We start from the raw sequence: 14815 nt of genomic DNA, 5'->3' as shown, positions 1-14815 counted from the left end.
TGTGTTGTTTTCACTGTAGTGTATTCAAAGTAGAGCAAAGATTTAATATGGTGAAGCATTTTCTTTTTGCGTTGGTTAAAACAGGACTGTAAAGTGAGATGCATAGAGTGCACAGCTCTGAAGCCCGACAGCTCAGTGAAGCTTTACACACGTTAGCACGCAGACCAGGGCACAGTAACTGCCTCCACCCCAGGGGGTTCCCTGCTCTACTCCCACCCTCGCCAAGTCAATCAGAGGAGGATTTTCAATATGCCATGAAGTTTATCTCAACTCTATCAACAATCTAGCCCCAACTTTCTCATGTTATTAAAAATCATAATAATAACTGATGAGAAACAATGGGAGCTTCCCCTTAGAGCAAACTACTGGAGCACACCCATCTTGTTCAGAGAGATGCCAAAAGCTTCCTCTCCTCTCTGCTCCTCTTTTTTTTTTTTTTTTTTTTGAGACGGAGTCTGGCTCTGTCGCCCAGGCTGGAGTGCAGTGGCCGGATCTCAGCTCACTGCAAGCTCCGCCTCCCAGGTTCACGCCATTCTCCTGCCTCCGCCTCCCAAGTAGCTGGGACTACAGGCGCCCGCCTCGTCGCCCGCTAGTTTTTTGTAGTTTTTAGTAGAGATGGGGTTTCACCGTGTTGGCCAGGATGGTCTCGATCTCCTGACCTCGTGATCCGCCCGTCTCGGCCTCCCAAAGTGCTGGGATTACAGGCTTGAGCCACCGCGCCCGGCCCTCTCTGCTCCTCTTTAGTGCTCCTTGGCAGGTCAGCCTGACACCGGGGGCCGCTTATTTACCTGCATGTCAGAGTTGGTGAAGCTGCAGGCCGACAGGTAGTTGGTGTGCATAGCAACAGACTTCTTTTTGGCAGCCATGTTTTCATTTTTGTCAAACGTCAAGGGATACACAGAACACTTATTATCCAAACCACTAGGATGGAAAGAAAGAAGTACCAAAGGTTAATGCAGAGTAACAGAAAATGTGTCTACTTTCCCAATCACATAAACTTTTCAACATATTCTCTTTCGCAGTATCATATATTGTAACCTTTCCTCCAACTTTTACTTTGAAGATTTTTTTTTTTTTTTCAAATAGAGACAGGATCTCACTATGTTGCCCAGCTTGGTCTTGAACTCTTGGCCTCAAGCAATCCTCCCTTGGCCTCCCAAAGTGCTAGGATTACAAGTGTGAGCCACTGCGCCCGGCCAGTTTGAAGATTTTCAAACTTACTGTAAAACTGAAAAAAAAAAAAAAAATAGTATACTGAATACCCAGATCCCTTCCCTTAGATTCACAGACTTAACATTTTGTCGAATCTGCAGGAGCAAATTCTGAAGCATTTGACTGCAAACTGCAGATATGACATTTTCCTTCTGAACACTTCCATTTGCAAATTTACATCTCCTAAAAATAAGAACAGTCTCCTATCTACCACATCCTTATCACATTTGAGAAAATCAACACAACCTCCATAACATCACTCAATAAGCCAGTCAGATTCAATCTTCCCCGATTGTTGCCAGGATCCAGGGCCCAGCCAAGGCTCACATATTACATTCAGTTGTTACATCTTTTTAAGATCTTTTAATCTAGAACAGACTCTACCTACTGTTTGTTGTTCATGACAGGAAATCTTAGATTGGCTGTGTACAGAATGTCGTATATGGTGGATTTGTCAGATAGTTTCTTAATGGTTAGATTCAAGTACTGTAGAACATTCTGGCAATAAGAGTATCAAGGTGCTACTGTGTACTTCTTTCTTATTGCTTCATGTCAGAAGGCTTGTAATGTCTCTTCCAAGATTGGTGAAGCCAACTTTGATTACTTGGTTAAGGTGGACCACCAGATATCAGTGTAAAGGTAATTTGTTCATAATCAGTGATAATCTGTGGTGTGATATTTTGAGACCACAAAAATATCCTTTCCTCAACCACTTTCATACAGAAACTTTGCATGATTACCCTTGCTTGAATCAAGTATTACTTTAGGGATGCAAAAGGGTGATTTATTTTGATAATGTCTTCCATATTTATTAGCTGGTGTTTTTCTGTAATGAAGAATCCTCCTTCCCACCATCACTGTACACCCATAAATTTTTCTTCTTAATTGTATCACGATCCATTATTATCATTACTACATTTGATGCTCAAATTACCCCAAATTTGGGGCCTCTTCAAGTCAGCTCCTGTTTTGTTTTTGTTTTTGTTTTTTTTTATATATGACGCCTATTGGTCCTTGAATGTTCCTTTACTTTCTAGAACAAGAAAATATCCTAGGCTCACTTTATTCTTTTCCCCCCAGAGACCTAACCCCAGCCTTACCCTAAGGTGCTCTGCTTTCTTTTTGTAGGGAACAATATTTAAGATGGGGTCACTTTTTTCTGACACACTGGGAAAGCCAAGGGTTCCTTCTGCTTTTCCAGCGTCTTGGGCGATGCACAGGTGTATTCTCGGGTAGTTTCTTACCAGTAATTAGCTTTGGCAAACTTGTTTATAGAATGTGCGGGGGAGGCTGGGCGTGGTGGCTCACGCCAGTAATCCCAGCACTTTGGGAGGCCAAGGTAGACAGATCACCTGAGGTGAGGAGTTCAAGACCACCCTGGCCAACATGGAGAAACCCTGCCTCTACTAAAAATACAAAAATTAGCTGGGCGAGGTGGCACGCACCTGTAATCCCAGCTACTTGGAAGGTTGAGGCAGGAGAATTACTTGAACCTGGGAGGCAGAGGTTGCAGTGAATTGAGACCACACCACCGCACTCTAGCCTGGGCAACAGAGTGAGACTCTTTGTCTTAAAAAAAAAAAAAAGAATGTGCAGAGAATGATTTGCACTTAGGCTAAGGTAAGGGACAAGCATGCTGTGGACTATGGTCCTCCCTGACCCCTGAGCTGGGATATGTCCTCCCCATCCTGAGTAATTTCTGTTGAGATACTTATTACTTAGGGTTAATCGCATTGGTATGAGAAGCAGGAAGGTTTTGCTGGGTGATGCATCCAGTGTTGAATCTCTGCTTTAGTACCCAACTAATGTTGTGATCTTGGTTACATATTCATCTTTGAATTCCATGATGACACCTGGCCCAGTGCCTTGCACACAGGAGCTCGTAGTAAGTATACAACACCTAAATGAAAGCTTCTTGGGGATACGGCTCTTAAATAAGAAATACTTGTATATATAATCAATTGACACATTTTTTGGGGAAAGGGGATTGTGCCAATACTATTTGGGTTTTAGCTTTCAAGTTTGGAAACAACTGAGCGAGAGACCCAGGAGCCAGGTAAATTAAGATAAAAAATAACCCCATTACTACCTACGATGACATTTAGAGAATGTGGCATCAGTGCAGGTCTATGTGATAATACAGTTGCAGGGATGTCATACAGTCATGGTTGGGAAACATTATGTCAGACTTACCACTAGAAACTCAAATGAATCACAGCTGCTCTTAGCAGTTTTGGGAAAGGTCTGGGAAGGGGAGATGGTACTTCTACCTGCGATAAGGAGTATTAGTTTCATCTTTGATGCTCTCTCATCCACTAGACCCCCATATTTTAAAAAATGCCTTCATAAGTGTTCATACCTTGAACTTCCTCTGCTTTGGCCCTTGTAACAGCCAGTGAGGCAGCCAGGAAAGGTGCTAGCACCTCCCACATGACAAGGTGGGGAAACAGATGACAAAGATCAGGGTGCCAGCCATCCCTCCACTCTGAACTCTGTGTCTGCACCAAGCTAAGTTACCAGAAAGCTATCTCTCTGGGCCTGGTAATGCTGCTCTCTTCCTTCCATCCCACTACCCTCATGGGAATTCTTCCGCTGCATTCCATTTAGTGAGGGTAAAATTAAGAAACAGCCACAGCATCATTTCCTAAACTACTGCTGAAGACATTGTTCACTGTTATCATATTCACTATACATTGCAGAAGGGCCTACCCAATATATTCTTTCTACAATTTAGAACTGCGTATCTAATAGTTCAATATTGGACACTGAGGGATTATGTAACACACCCAGCTCTATGCATCTGCTAAAATTCATGTCCAATTAGAAACGAATTACCCTAGGATTTAAAAAAATGTGGAGAACTTATGATTCCTACTGAGTAGTGAAGAACTGACACTGCAGGAGAGGTCTGGCTTTTGCCCTCAGCTACTTGGAAGTGATCTCTGGGCCCCTGGAATGTCCTTCCTGGTAAGAGTGGCTTGGTTTGCTTGGGGGCTTTGGCCACCAGTTTAATAATGTGATTTATGATGGGGGCTTTCGGATGCGTCATATCAGGTCTGATCTCCAGAGGAACTTGAGACTAAAGGTATCTGCCCGAACTTCTAGAGAGACTGGAGACTAAAGGTAAACCACACAGGCAGTGTGTGGTCAAGCCCCCAATAAAACCTCTGGACACCTAAGGCTCAGAGGAGCTTCCCCGGCTGGCAGTACTCTGCATGTATTATCATACACCGTGGCCAAGAGGAAACAATGCTGTCAGCGGCCACCCCAGGGAGACGATGACTGGCAGCTCCATGTCTAGATGCCTTCTGGCTTCTGCCCCAGGGGTCTCTTCCTTTGGCTGGTTCTAATTTGTATCTTTCCACTGTAATAAAACTGTGGTAGGAAGTACAGCACTTTCATGAGTTTGGCAAGTTGTTTTAGAGAATTCCTGGGGTTGTGGGGACCCTCAAATTTGCAGCCAGGATCTGAAGTAAGGGGCACTCTTAGAACTGTGCCTGCTAACTGTAGTTGGCTAAACTCCTTTGCACCAACCTTATAATTGTGGCCTATTTCTCCCTTGCTTGCTTTCTCTAATAGATGTGTTACACATGTAGTACAAATATATATATATGTGTGTATATATATATGTTTACATATATATCTTTTATTATAGCACCTGTTATCCTTTTAGGAAGTAGATGGTAATAAATTTTATATAAATACTGGCATCCATCTATAAAGTGGAGACATAATCCACTTTTGAGCTATTTTAAAAATTAAAAAATATGGGCCAGGTGCAGTGGCTAACACCTGCAATCTCAACACTTTGGGAGGCTGAGGCAGGAGGATCACTTGAGGTCAGGAGTTCGAGACCACCTTGGCCAACATGGTAAAACCCCATCTCTATTAAAAAAAAAATTCCAGGCCGGGCGCGGTGGCTCAAGCCTGTAATCCCAGCACTTTGGGAGGCCGAGACGGGCGGATCACGAGGTCAGGAGATCGAGACCATCCTGGCTAACACGGTGAAACCCCGTCTCTACTAAAAAAAAATACAAAAAACTAGCCGGGCGAGGTGGCGGGCGCCTGTAGTCCCAGCTACTCCGGAGGCTGAGGCAGGAGAATGGCGTAAAACCCGGGAGGCGGAGCTTGCAGTGAGCTGAGATCCGGCCACTGCACTCCAGCCCGGGCGAAAGAGCAAGACTCCGTCTCAAAAAAAAAAAAAAAAAAAAAAAAATTCCAAAAATTACCTGGCATGGTGGTGCACGCCTGTAGTCCCAGCTACTTGGGAGGCTGAGGCAGAAGAATGGCTTGAACCTGGGGGGCAGAGGCTGCAGTGAGCCAAGATCGTACCACTACACTCCAGCCCGGGTGACAGAGCGAGACTCCATCGCAAAAAAAAAAAAAAAGTGAAATACATGTATGTGAACATGGGCTCCAAAGGGACATGTGGTCTTGGCCACTGGAAGGAGAATGAGAATATGTCCCCAGTGCATCCACCCAAAGGGTGGGGACACTGGAGAAGATGCTGGTGTGACTGGCTGAAGAGGGCTCCAAAATGTTTGCTTGGGGACCCGGGCTTTTCCTCTTTAAAATAAAATTCTTTCTTCCTGATTATAAAGAGAAATTCCCATAGTCCCATCATCCAGAAAGAACTACTATTTTATTTGGTATAGTTCCTCCCAGCCTTTATAATACGCCTTTTTTTTTTTTTTTTTCCTTTCTTCAGACAGAGTCTTGCTCTGTCTCCAGGCTGGAGGGCAGTGGTGCGATCTCGGCTCACTGCAAGCCCCCCCTCCCCAGTACACGCCATTCTCTTGCCTCAGCCTCCCGAGTAGCTGGGACTGCAGGCACCCGCCACCATGCCCGGCTAATTTTTCCGATTTTTAGTAGAGATGGGGTTTCACCATGTTAGCCAGAATGGTCTCGATCTCCTGACCTCGTGATTCACCCGTCTCAGCGTCCCAAAGTGCTGGGATTACAGGCGTGAGCCACCGCGCCTGGCCTAATATGCCTCTTTTTAAAAACATGGCTGAGATACTGTGGCAGAAATATTTTGAACGGTCTCAGAATTGTTCAACACAGGGACCAGGAATTATGTGGGTTTCAGTTCTCATTGCCAAACCTGTTAAACTGAGCTCCAGGAGAATAGGGAATAAGGCACACTCTTCCTAGTAATCTTGATGCCCTTTTCACATAGCGTAACTAAGAATTTTCCTTTTTAATGGCTGTATGATATTCCATTCAATTCATGTACCACAATTCACTTAAGTTTTCCTGGATGGGTATGTTGGTTCCTTTTTTCTTTCCTTTTTTTTTTTTTTTTTTTGCTTTATTTTATTTTTGAGACAGGGTCTCACTCTGTCACCCAGGCTGGAGTGCAGTGGCATGATCACAGCTTACTGCATCCTTAACCTCCCAGGCTCAAGCAGTCCTCCCACCTCAGCTTCCAGAATAGCTGGGTCTACAGGTGTATACCACCACACCCAGCTAATTAGATTTTTTTTTTTTTGTAGAGACAAGGTGTTATTACCACATTGCCCAGACTGGTCTCGAACTCCTGGGCTCAGGTGATCCTCCTGCCTCTGCCTCCCAAAGTGCTGGGATTACAGGCGAGAGCCATCACGCCTGGTGTTTTTTGCTTTATTTTTAAAAATACTACAATTAATGTCATTGTCCATATGGCTTTTCTATGTTTCGCATCATTCCTTTCAAATGAGTTCCTGGATGTGGAGTCACCAGATCAAAGGCTATCAGTTTTTCAAGGCTTCTGACAGAGATTACCAAGTTGCTTTCCAAAATGTTTGCAACGTTTATAGTTCTGCCAAAAGCATTTGAGAGAGGAGACAGGTTTGAGAGATGAGATAGGCTTGAGATACTGTCAGTTTGTAATGAAAATAATTATGAAAGAGAGTTTTATGGTTCTTTTTTTTTTTTTAAAGAGATGGGGCTCTTGCTTTGTTGCCAAGGTGGACTTGAACTCCTGGGGTCAAGTGATCCTCCCACCTCAGCCTCCCAGGTGGCTGGGATTACAAGCAGGCACCACTGTGCCGGCTTATGGTTTCTCCTTTGACCAAGTTCAGGGAAGGATTTAGCATGCTGCTTCACAAGTAAACTACAAAAACTACGAGTTCTTGTTTGTTTGCTTGTTTTTGTTAAGAAAACAGTATTTTATGGTTAACACAAAATCTGAAAAACTGCCGTAGCTCCAACTTACCCACAAGCAATGGCACATCCCGACGGGGCATAAGCACATGCCATCACCCACGTGCAGGGCATAGTGACCGCGTGCTCCTGAAACACAGCACAGAGTGGACAACTAGCACTTCCACACAAAACTCTTTTTTTTTTTGAGATGGAGTCTCACTCTGTTGCCAGTCTGGAGTGCAGTGGCACAATCTCAGCTCACTCCAACATCCGCCTCCCAGGTTTAAGCGATTCTCCTGTTTCAGCCTCCTGAGTAGCTGGGATTACAGGCATGTGCCACCACGCCTGGCTAATTTTTGTAGTTTTAGTAGAGATGGGGTTTGACCATGTTGGCCAGGCTGGTCTCGAACTCCTGACCTCCAGTGATCTGCTCACCTTGGCCTCCCAAAGTGCTGGGATTACAGGTGTGAGCCCCCGTGCCTGGCCACAAAAATCTTAATGTTTAAATTTTAGAAAATAAAATCACCAGATGCCTACTGAATTACATTATAGTTTCAAAAGGAAGTGGTAGAGGGTAAAGATGGGCTCAAGACTTGTGAGGGGACTCTCATAATCAACTTTATGTCACATATTTGAAAAGTTAAAAAGCTCAACTAACAAAAGCAAACAAAACAAAACAAAACAAAAAAACCCTTCACGTTTTACTTCCTTCTTAATGTCATACTCCCTTTGTTCTTCTGCCTGAGTATCAGGGCCCCTTTGCTTTGAAAGGTATGCCCAAATCTCCTTTCAGATACATACGTTTCCTTGTTTACTCTGATCTCCATTTTCAAAATATACTCTGGAATGACTTTTTATAGATGTATTTTCGGTTTGTTTACTTGTGAGTCTGCAAGAGCCTGTGTCCACTGTGGGACCTAAACCATCCCAGGGAAGGTATGAATGGGTGCGGGGAGGGGAGAGCGATCTTCGGTTGTGCCCACAGATAATGAGAACTGGTAAAATGGAAATATTAAGAACTAAACGCGACAGTCCCTGGCTTCTGGCTTCACAGAGGAGAATAAGAACCACCGTGGGCACAAGCGGCTGGCCTGCACGCGGTCGCACATCTTGGTGGTGGTGAAACCAGGACCAGGGTCCACGTCTCCCATGGGAATAAGACCTCAGGCTCAGATGTATTGGAAATATGACTCTGTTGTTTGCATATCTGCGTGCAGGAGGACAGGGGTGACTCAGCCAGCCAGCAGCCAGGGACAGGCGCGCTTAGTTCTTCATGCTTCCAATGTGCACTCAAGTGCTGGCCTTCTTCTCTGTTATATGTGTTTTTGTGGGGAAACACAGGCCCCAATACTGCCTGCCCAAATACTATTATCAATAGCAGTCTCGTAGGCTTTCAGAGGCCAAGAATAATCTACTGCTCTCCAGAGAACGAGCTGAGGTAGCCACTGTCAGCACAGGGTATCCCAGGCCCCCTTCCTCACAAGTAATGGCTGTATTCCCTGCCACGGGCCACAAGAGGCACCCTCGGCTCCCCAGAAATCAGTCTGTGCTCTAAGCCATGATAGGTGTAAACAGAAGCAACTACACTCCTGCACAGTCCAGAAGATGCTGAGGAGTTCTGGGAGAGACGGAGCCTTCCAAGGAGCTAGGCGCTGTACAGCAAAGCCCTGCGCAAATTGTTAAGCTGTCATTTGTATTCCCCAGGGGACTGACCATTAGAGACTCGACTCTACAAAACGGTTCTGGCCCCTCACTTGACCAGGTCATGTCACCAGCTGCTTCCCACGACAGTGACTAAACACATTCGACAATGCGGAATATGGCTGCTGTTCACTAGGAGACAGAGACAGGTCTCATGTTTTTCACAGCATAAAGGAAGGCTTTCTAAACAAATATAGGAATTCTTATTTAATACACAATACTCTTTATTGTAAATGCCAATGCAATGCAGGTGTGCCAGCATACCTGCACATAGGTTTTGGTCTTCAACGTTCATTAAGAGCTAAAATTTAAATCTAAGTTGTGCTGTGCATGCCCAGACCAGACTTGCAAGGGGATCAGACTGCATGACAGGGTAGCTCTGCCCAATCCCACTGCAGCCTCGTCTTCCCCACCCTCCATGTGTTCATTCCCACAGGGCTATGGAGTCTGGTCAAACAGAGGGGAAGGAATGGAGGATTTCGGTGCCTCTTATCACTCAGAAGACAAACAGTACATGCAGTTGCACATGTGGACACAAGTTTTCCATGCTCTGCCCATTTCTGTGTTGGTACTGGCAGCCCCCATAGTGGCTCTAATAGTCCTCTCGGGGTGAGAGGGGAATAAATGCTGCAATGGGCTGGCTGAGCTGTTCAAACACAGATGGGCCATCCCTAGAGAAAACTGCTTGCAGGGACACATGGAGAAAAATCAGGACAGGGCCGGGTAGCTGGACCAGAGCACCTTTAACTAGGCTGGGGTTCTGAAGTGCCTAATGTGGCTGGAAACAATGCCTCACCTTGTTCGTGGTGAAGGAATCCCACACGATCACCTTCCCATCCTGGAGGGAGAAGAGCAAACAGTTCAGAGGTTGTCAAGTTCTTACATATTACTGCTGAGAATTCCTCATAAAAGCTGTGTCCAGCAGGGCAGTGTGAAGTGGAAAGCCGGAATGAGGATCTGGATAATCAAGACTCCCTAATCTTCCATGAAAAAAAGCAGAGTGAGTGTGGGAGGGGCTGGATGTCCCAGTGGAGCTGAAGGATTTCAACCTTACATTCCTTGGAAAGATACAACAGGAAACAACACACAGACACTTCTTTCATACCATTTACAAACCATGCACAAACTGTTGGTACACTATCATCACCTGCCATACGCTAAATGTCAACAGATTATACAGAGGAAAGATAAACCTGACATTACCTTTAGGGACCTGACAGGTAAATAATAAACCTTTTTCTCCCACAACATCTCCACTACTTTGTCCTTTCTCCCATTTGCTTTGGAGCCCATGGTCCCCGCAGCACCATCCAGGAACCCCTCTCCCCATTCCCTGTCCATTTCTCCGCCAGGGACAGCTGCGGAGGGGGCTGAATGGGCCTGAGATCAGTCTAATTCCTCCAGGGGCTCACAGATGTCACAGCTCCAGCTCTGACATTTCGCACCTACGCTGAGATATGCGCCATTGTGGTGGGAACCCCTGTGGGCAGCTGTTCAGTAAGCAAACAGCACTCCCTGCCAGGATGAACGCAGAGCTGGCCCTGCCACAGAGAATGCTGCCACTTTCACTGCAACCCAGCTGCAGCCTCCTGTGGGTGTGGGTTGTGACTATAGCATCATCTATTTGTTTTGTTTGTTTGTTTGTTTGTTTGTTTGTTTTGAGGTGGAGTCTCGCTCTATCGCCCGGGCTGGAGTGCAGTGGCCGGATCTCAGCTCACTGCAAGCTCTGCCCCCCGGGTTCACGCCATTCTCCCACCTCAGCCTCCCGAGTAGCTGGGACTACAGGCGCCCGCCACCTCGCCCGGCTAGTTTTTTGTATTTTTTAGTAGAGACGGGGTTTCACCGTGTTAGCCAGGATGGTCTCGATCTCCTGACCTCGTGATCCGCCCGTCTCGGCCTCCCAAAGTGCTGGGATTACAGGCTTGAGCCACCGTGCCCGGCCCAGCATCATCTATTTGTAATGAAAACCCATTAGAGGTAAATCCATGTGAGCCCTGGTCCCCGCAAAGCAGTCCTCTGCCCAGACCGTGGCATGCAGGTTGCTGGGCAGACAGTGGAAGGAGATTGGATCCTCAGGGATGGGAAATCTACAGCCTCTATGGCAGGCTTGATTTTTTAATAACTCAAGCCATTTGGGGCCAAATTTTGGTGAATGAGGTGGCAGAGATATGGATGGAAAACATCACTTAAGGGCAGAAGCAAGACTGGATCTGCAGTGACACAGCTGCTTGCTTTGCATGATCTGATGGAAGATTTCTGTGTTAATGCCATGCATGGCAGATGGACCCTGAAGCAAGGTCAAAGTTGGTGGTTTGGGGCCTTCTGAGATTCCAAAGCACATTGGTTCTTCTGGTCTTAATTTCTGCCTAAATGGCCACACACAATGTGTGGGGTGGATTCGGTAAGCCGGTAGCACAGAAACTGGAGTGGGGCCACACGCCTGTATCATGGGGTCCTCTGCACCTGGAGCCCCTAATGGCTGGGGACTGGTTCCATGCACTGCCCACATCAGCGACCACGTTAGGGGCTTCTTCCACCTCACTGCTTGCCTGTCCCCCCATGTGTGCTCTGGAGCCCTGTGTGTGCCACCTACTGTGTGCTCTGGGGTCTCATTAAACTAAGTGTGGTCTCCTCGGTGAGCACAGATTTATGTGCAGGGGCCTACGTACCAAGACAGAAAATATGCTTCTACCCTCAAGCCTTAATCCCACGTGGCTAGGGTGATTACTCTCCTGCATCTAAGCAGGAAGGCTGTTGATGAGTCCAAGTCTGTTCCAGAGGCTTCCTGCTTTCCAGCCTCCTCCCCACACCCACATCCAGGATGGAACAGAGCAGGATGGACAGGGTGTGCCCAGCCCTGCTGAAGGTCCTCCCTTCCAACAGCAGCATGTGAGTGACAGAAAGCCTAACACAAAGCCTACCTTGTCTGGATTTAAGAAGTCGAAAGGCTAGAGAGCAACATGGATATCCTGATAAGCACCTTGTAAGAATAAGCTCTTGAAAAAGACTAGAAAGAAGTGCTCTAAAATAATAATAACGGGCAGGGCAAGGTGGCTCATATCTATAATCCTAATGCTTTGGGAGGCTGAGGCAGGAGGATCACTCGAGCCTAGGAGGTCAAGGCTGAAGTAAGCTGCACTCCAGCCTGGGTAACAGAGTGAGACCCCATCTCAAGAAAAGAAAAAAGCAAAAGAAAAAATAATAATAATGGTTGTGACAGGATGGTGGGAGTAAAAGGTTTTTATTTGTTTTATTTTCCAGGGTTTCTTTAATATAGTAAAATACATAAGTGATAAATTTATTTGGATCTTAAAAAAAAGCAAGTGCAATGTGACATACTAGATTTGTAGGTAATCCAGGAGAGTAATAACATGTGTCTTATCAAACGCAAAGCTGACACAGACGTTACAGGCTGTGGATTCTCTAGAGTATATCCAGTTTTACAAGGGTTACAAAAAAAAGCAAACCAATCTGCTTTTGGAAAAACTGAGCACAAGGCAGGGGTTGGGGGAAAACTATGCTGATCATAAAAACATGATTTATAGAATAAATATGATTTTGAGAAAAAAATAAACACTCTCACTCTGTTGCCTAGGCTGGAGAGCAATGGCATGATCTCACCTCACTGCAACCTCCGCCTCCTGGGTTCAAGTGATTCTCCTGCCTCAGCCTCCCGAGTAGCTGGGATTACAGGCTCCCGCCACCATGCCCTGCTAATTTTTGTATTTTTTAGTAGAGATGGGGTTTCACCATGTTGGCCAGGTTAGTCTTAAACTCCTGACCTCAGGTGATCCATCCGCCTCTGCCTCCCAAAGTGCTGGGATTACAGGTGTGAGCCACCACGCCCAGCCGAATATCTCTTTTTTTATTGAGACAGGGTCTCACTGTGTTGCCCAGGCTGGAGTGCAGTGGCATAATCTCAGCTCACTGCAGCCTTGACCTCCTACACCCAAACGATACTCCCACCTCAGCCTCCCAAGTAGCTGGCACTACAGGCACACACCACCATGCCCAGCTAATTTTTTATTTCTATTTTTGTATTTTTGTAAAGACGAGGTCTCACCATGTTGCCCAGGTTGGGTGAACTCTTGGATTCAAGTGATCCTCCCGCCTTGGCCTCCCAAAGTGCTGGGATTACAGGCATGAGCCACCATAACCAGCCTATAGAATATCTCATGTGACTTCAGTTTATAGCTTTATGTTCAATACATGTTACATAAAAATAGACATCAAAAGTACTAAGCTGCGGGAGCCACACTCCAAGTGAGACTTGGAGTCCAAATCATTCCAGCTTCCTGGTAGTCACACTTTTCTATAGTCTCTTTCCTCTTTATATCAGGGTTGTTTTGTGTGACCAACAGAATACAACAGAAGCAATGTCACCTCTGAGGCCAGGTCATGAAATATGGAATGGCCCTGCCTCTGCCCCTTCTTGTGGATCACTCGCTCTGGGAGAGGCCAGCTACCACGTTGTGAGCAGGTCCAATGGTGAGGAACTGAGGCCTCTAGCGAAGAGCCCTGTGAACAAGGCACCCTGGAAGTGAGTCTCCACCTTAGTCCAGCTGTTGGCAACTACAGCCCCGACCAACATCTTCACACAACCTCACAAACCACCTGAGCCCGAACCACCCAGTGGAGCCACTCCCGGACGCCTGATTCTCAGAAACCATGCAAGATTATAAAGCTACTAATTTGGGGTAATTTTTTGGAGTGATAGATAACTAATAAATAATATATAAAATAAACTATGTAAATGATATGATTTTTAAAATTGTATTTTACAAGATATGTATCTTAACATTGTTCTTTATGACATAAGAATCGCTAAACTCCTTAAATTGAAAGAAAGTCATTGATAGAATCTAATGCCCTCAATTTGGGGGAAAAAAAAGAAGCTATTTAAAAAATGGTTTCATTTACAAATAAGACTTTGAAATTATTTTCAATGGCTCATCATACTGGTTAAACTACATCTACACTGTTTCAACTATTACCAACTTCAAATCTACCCAAATTAGTGAAGTTCTACAGTATGCAAGAGAGTTCTTTATGCTAAATCACATCCTTTGGAGAATGAGCAAAGTCTTACAAAGATCAGAAAAGGGCTTTTGGAAAGGGACAGCTCTCCTCCCCCTTAGCTATAAAATCCAAAACCCGCTCACCCGTTATGCAGCAGGTGTGACATACCTGTGACGAGCTCACAATCCTCCTCTTATCTTTGCACCAGTCCATGCACAGGACTTTGTTCCCATGGCCTTTGAGGGTCCTTCTGGTCTTCATGACAAACTGCCCCAGGGCCTCTACCCGCTCCGCCACCTGGTGCACTGGAAGGACAAGGCCATAGTCAGTCCCCTTGCTAAGGACCAGGTTCTGGGCTTTGGGCTGGCACAGCACAGACACAGGCTCTGCACAGGGAGGCAGCGCCATGGGTTTCCTCCACAAGAAGCCACAGCTTGATTCTCTGATTCTTTACCATTACATCCTAGCAGTACTCCTTCTTTTAAGATCAGTAGAGGGTAGAGATGACACTGCCATTCTCTCTTTGTGTTTAAGACCCTATATTTTTCAAAGCACTTTTATCTATGCATGTTGAGGGATTAACAACAAGACCACCTCATATTCATAAAGCACTACATAAAATTCTTCCCTTTAAGGGCCACAGCTCCGAGAGGAGGGCAGGACAGGCAGCAGAGTGAGACTGCTATGCCCATTTAGCAGGTGGGGAAACTGAGACTCACAGAGGTTATCTGGCTAAGACAAGTTCATATGACCACCA

The 14815-nt window shown here is 45.8% G+C and overlaps 1 protein-coding gene across 1 annotated transcript in view; it reads right to left on the bottom strand.

Moving 5' to 3' along the window:
* Positions 1 to 14815, bottom strand: part of GNB5 (G protein subunit beta 5) — a 57309-nt gene that overhangs the window by 20253 nt on the left and 22241 nt on the right. Inside the window, exons 2-5 of the mRNA XM_033190096.1 lie at positions 14227 to 14363; positions 9836 to 9877; positions 7409 to 7485; positions 789 to 921 (exon numbers count right to left, since the gene is read on the bottom strand). Coding sequence (XP_033045987.1) covers positions 789 to 921; positions 7409 to 7485; positions 9836 to 9877; positions 14227 to 14363 — 389 coding nt within the window. The remainder of the gene's footprint in view (positions 1 to 788; positions 922 to 7408; positions 7486 to 9835; positions 9878 to 14226; positions 14364 to 14815) is intronic.

Source organism: Trachypithecus francoisi, unplaced genomic scaffold, assembly GCF_009764315.1.
Source record: "Trachypithecus francoisi isolate TF-2019V2 unplaced genomic scaffold, Tfra_2.0 Lachesis_group3, whole genome shotgun sequence".
NCBI classification, from domain to species: Eukaryota; Metazoa; Chordata; class Mammalia; order Primates; family Cercopithecidae; genus Trachypithecus; species Trachypithecus francoisi.
This window is presented reverse-complemented; position numbering and strand designations above follow the sequence as displayed.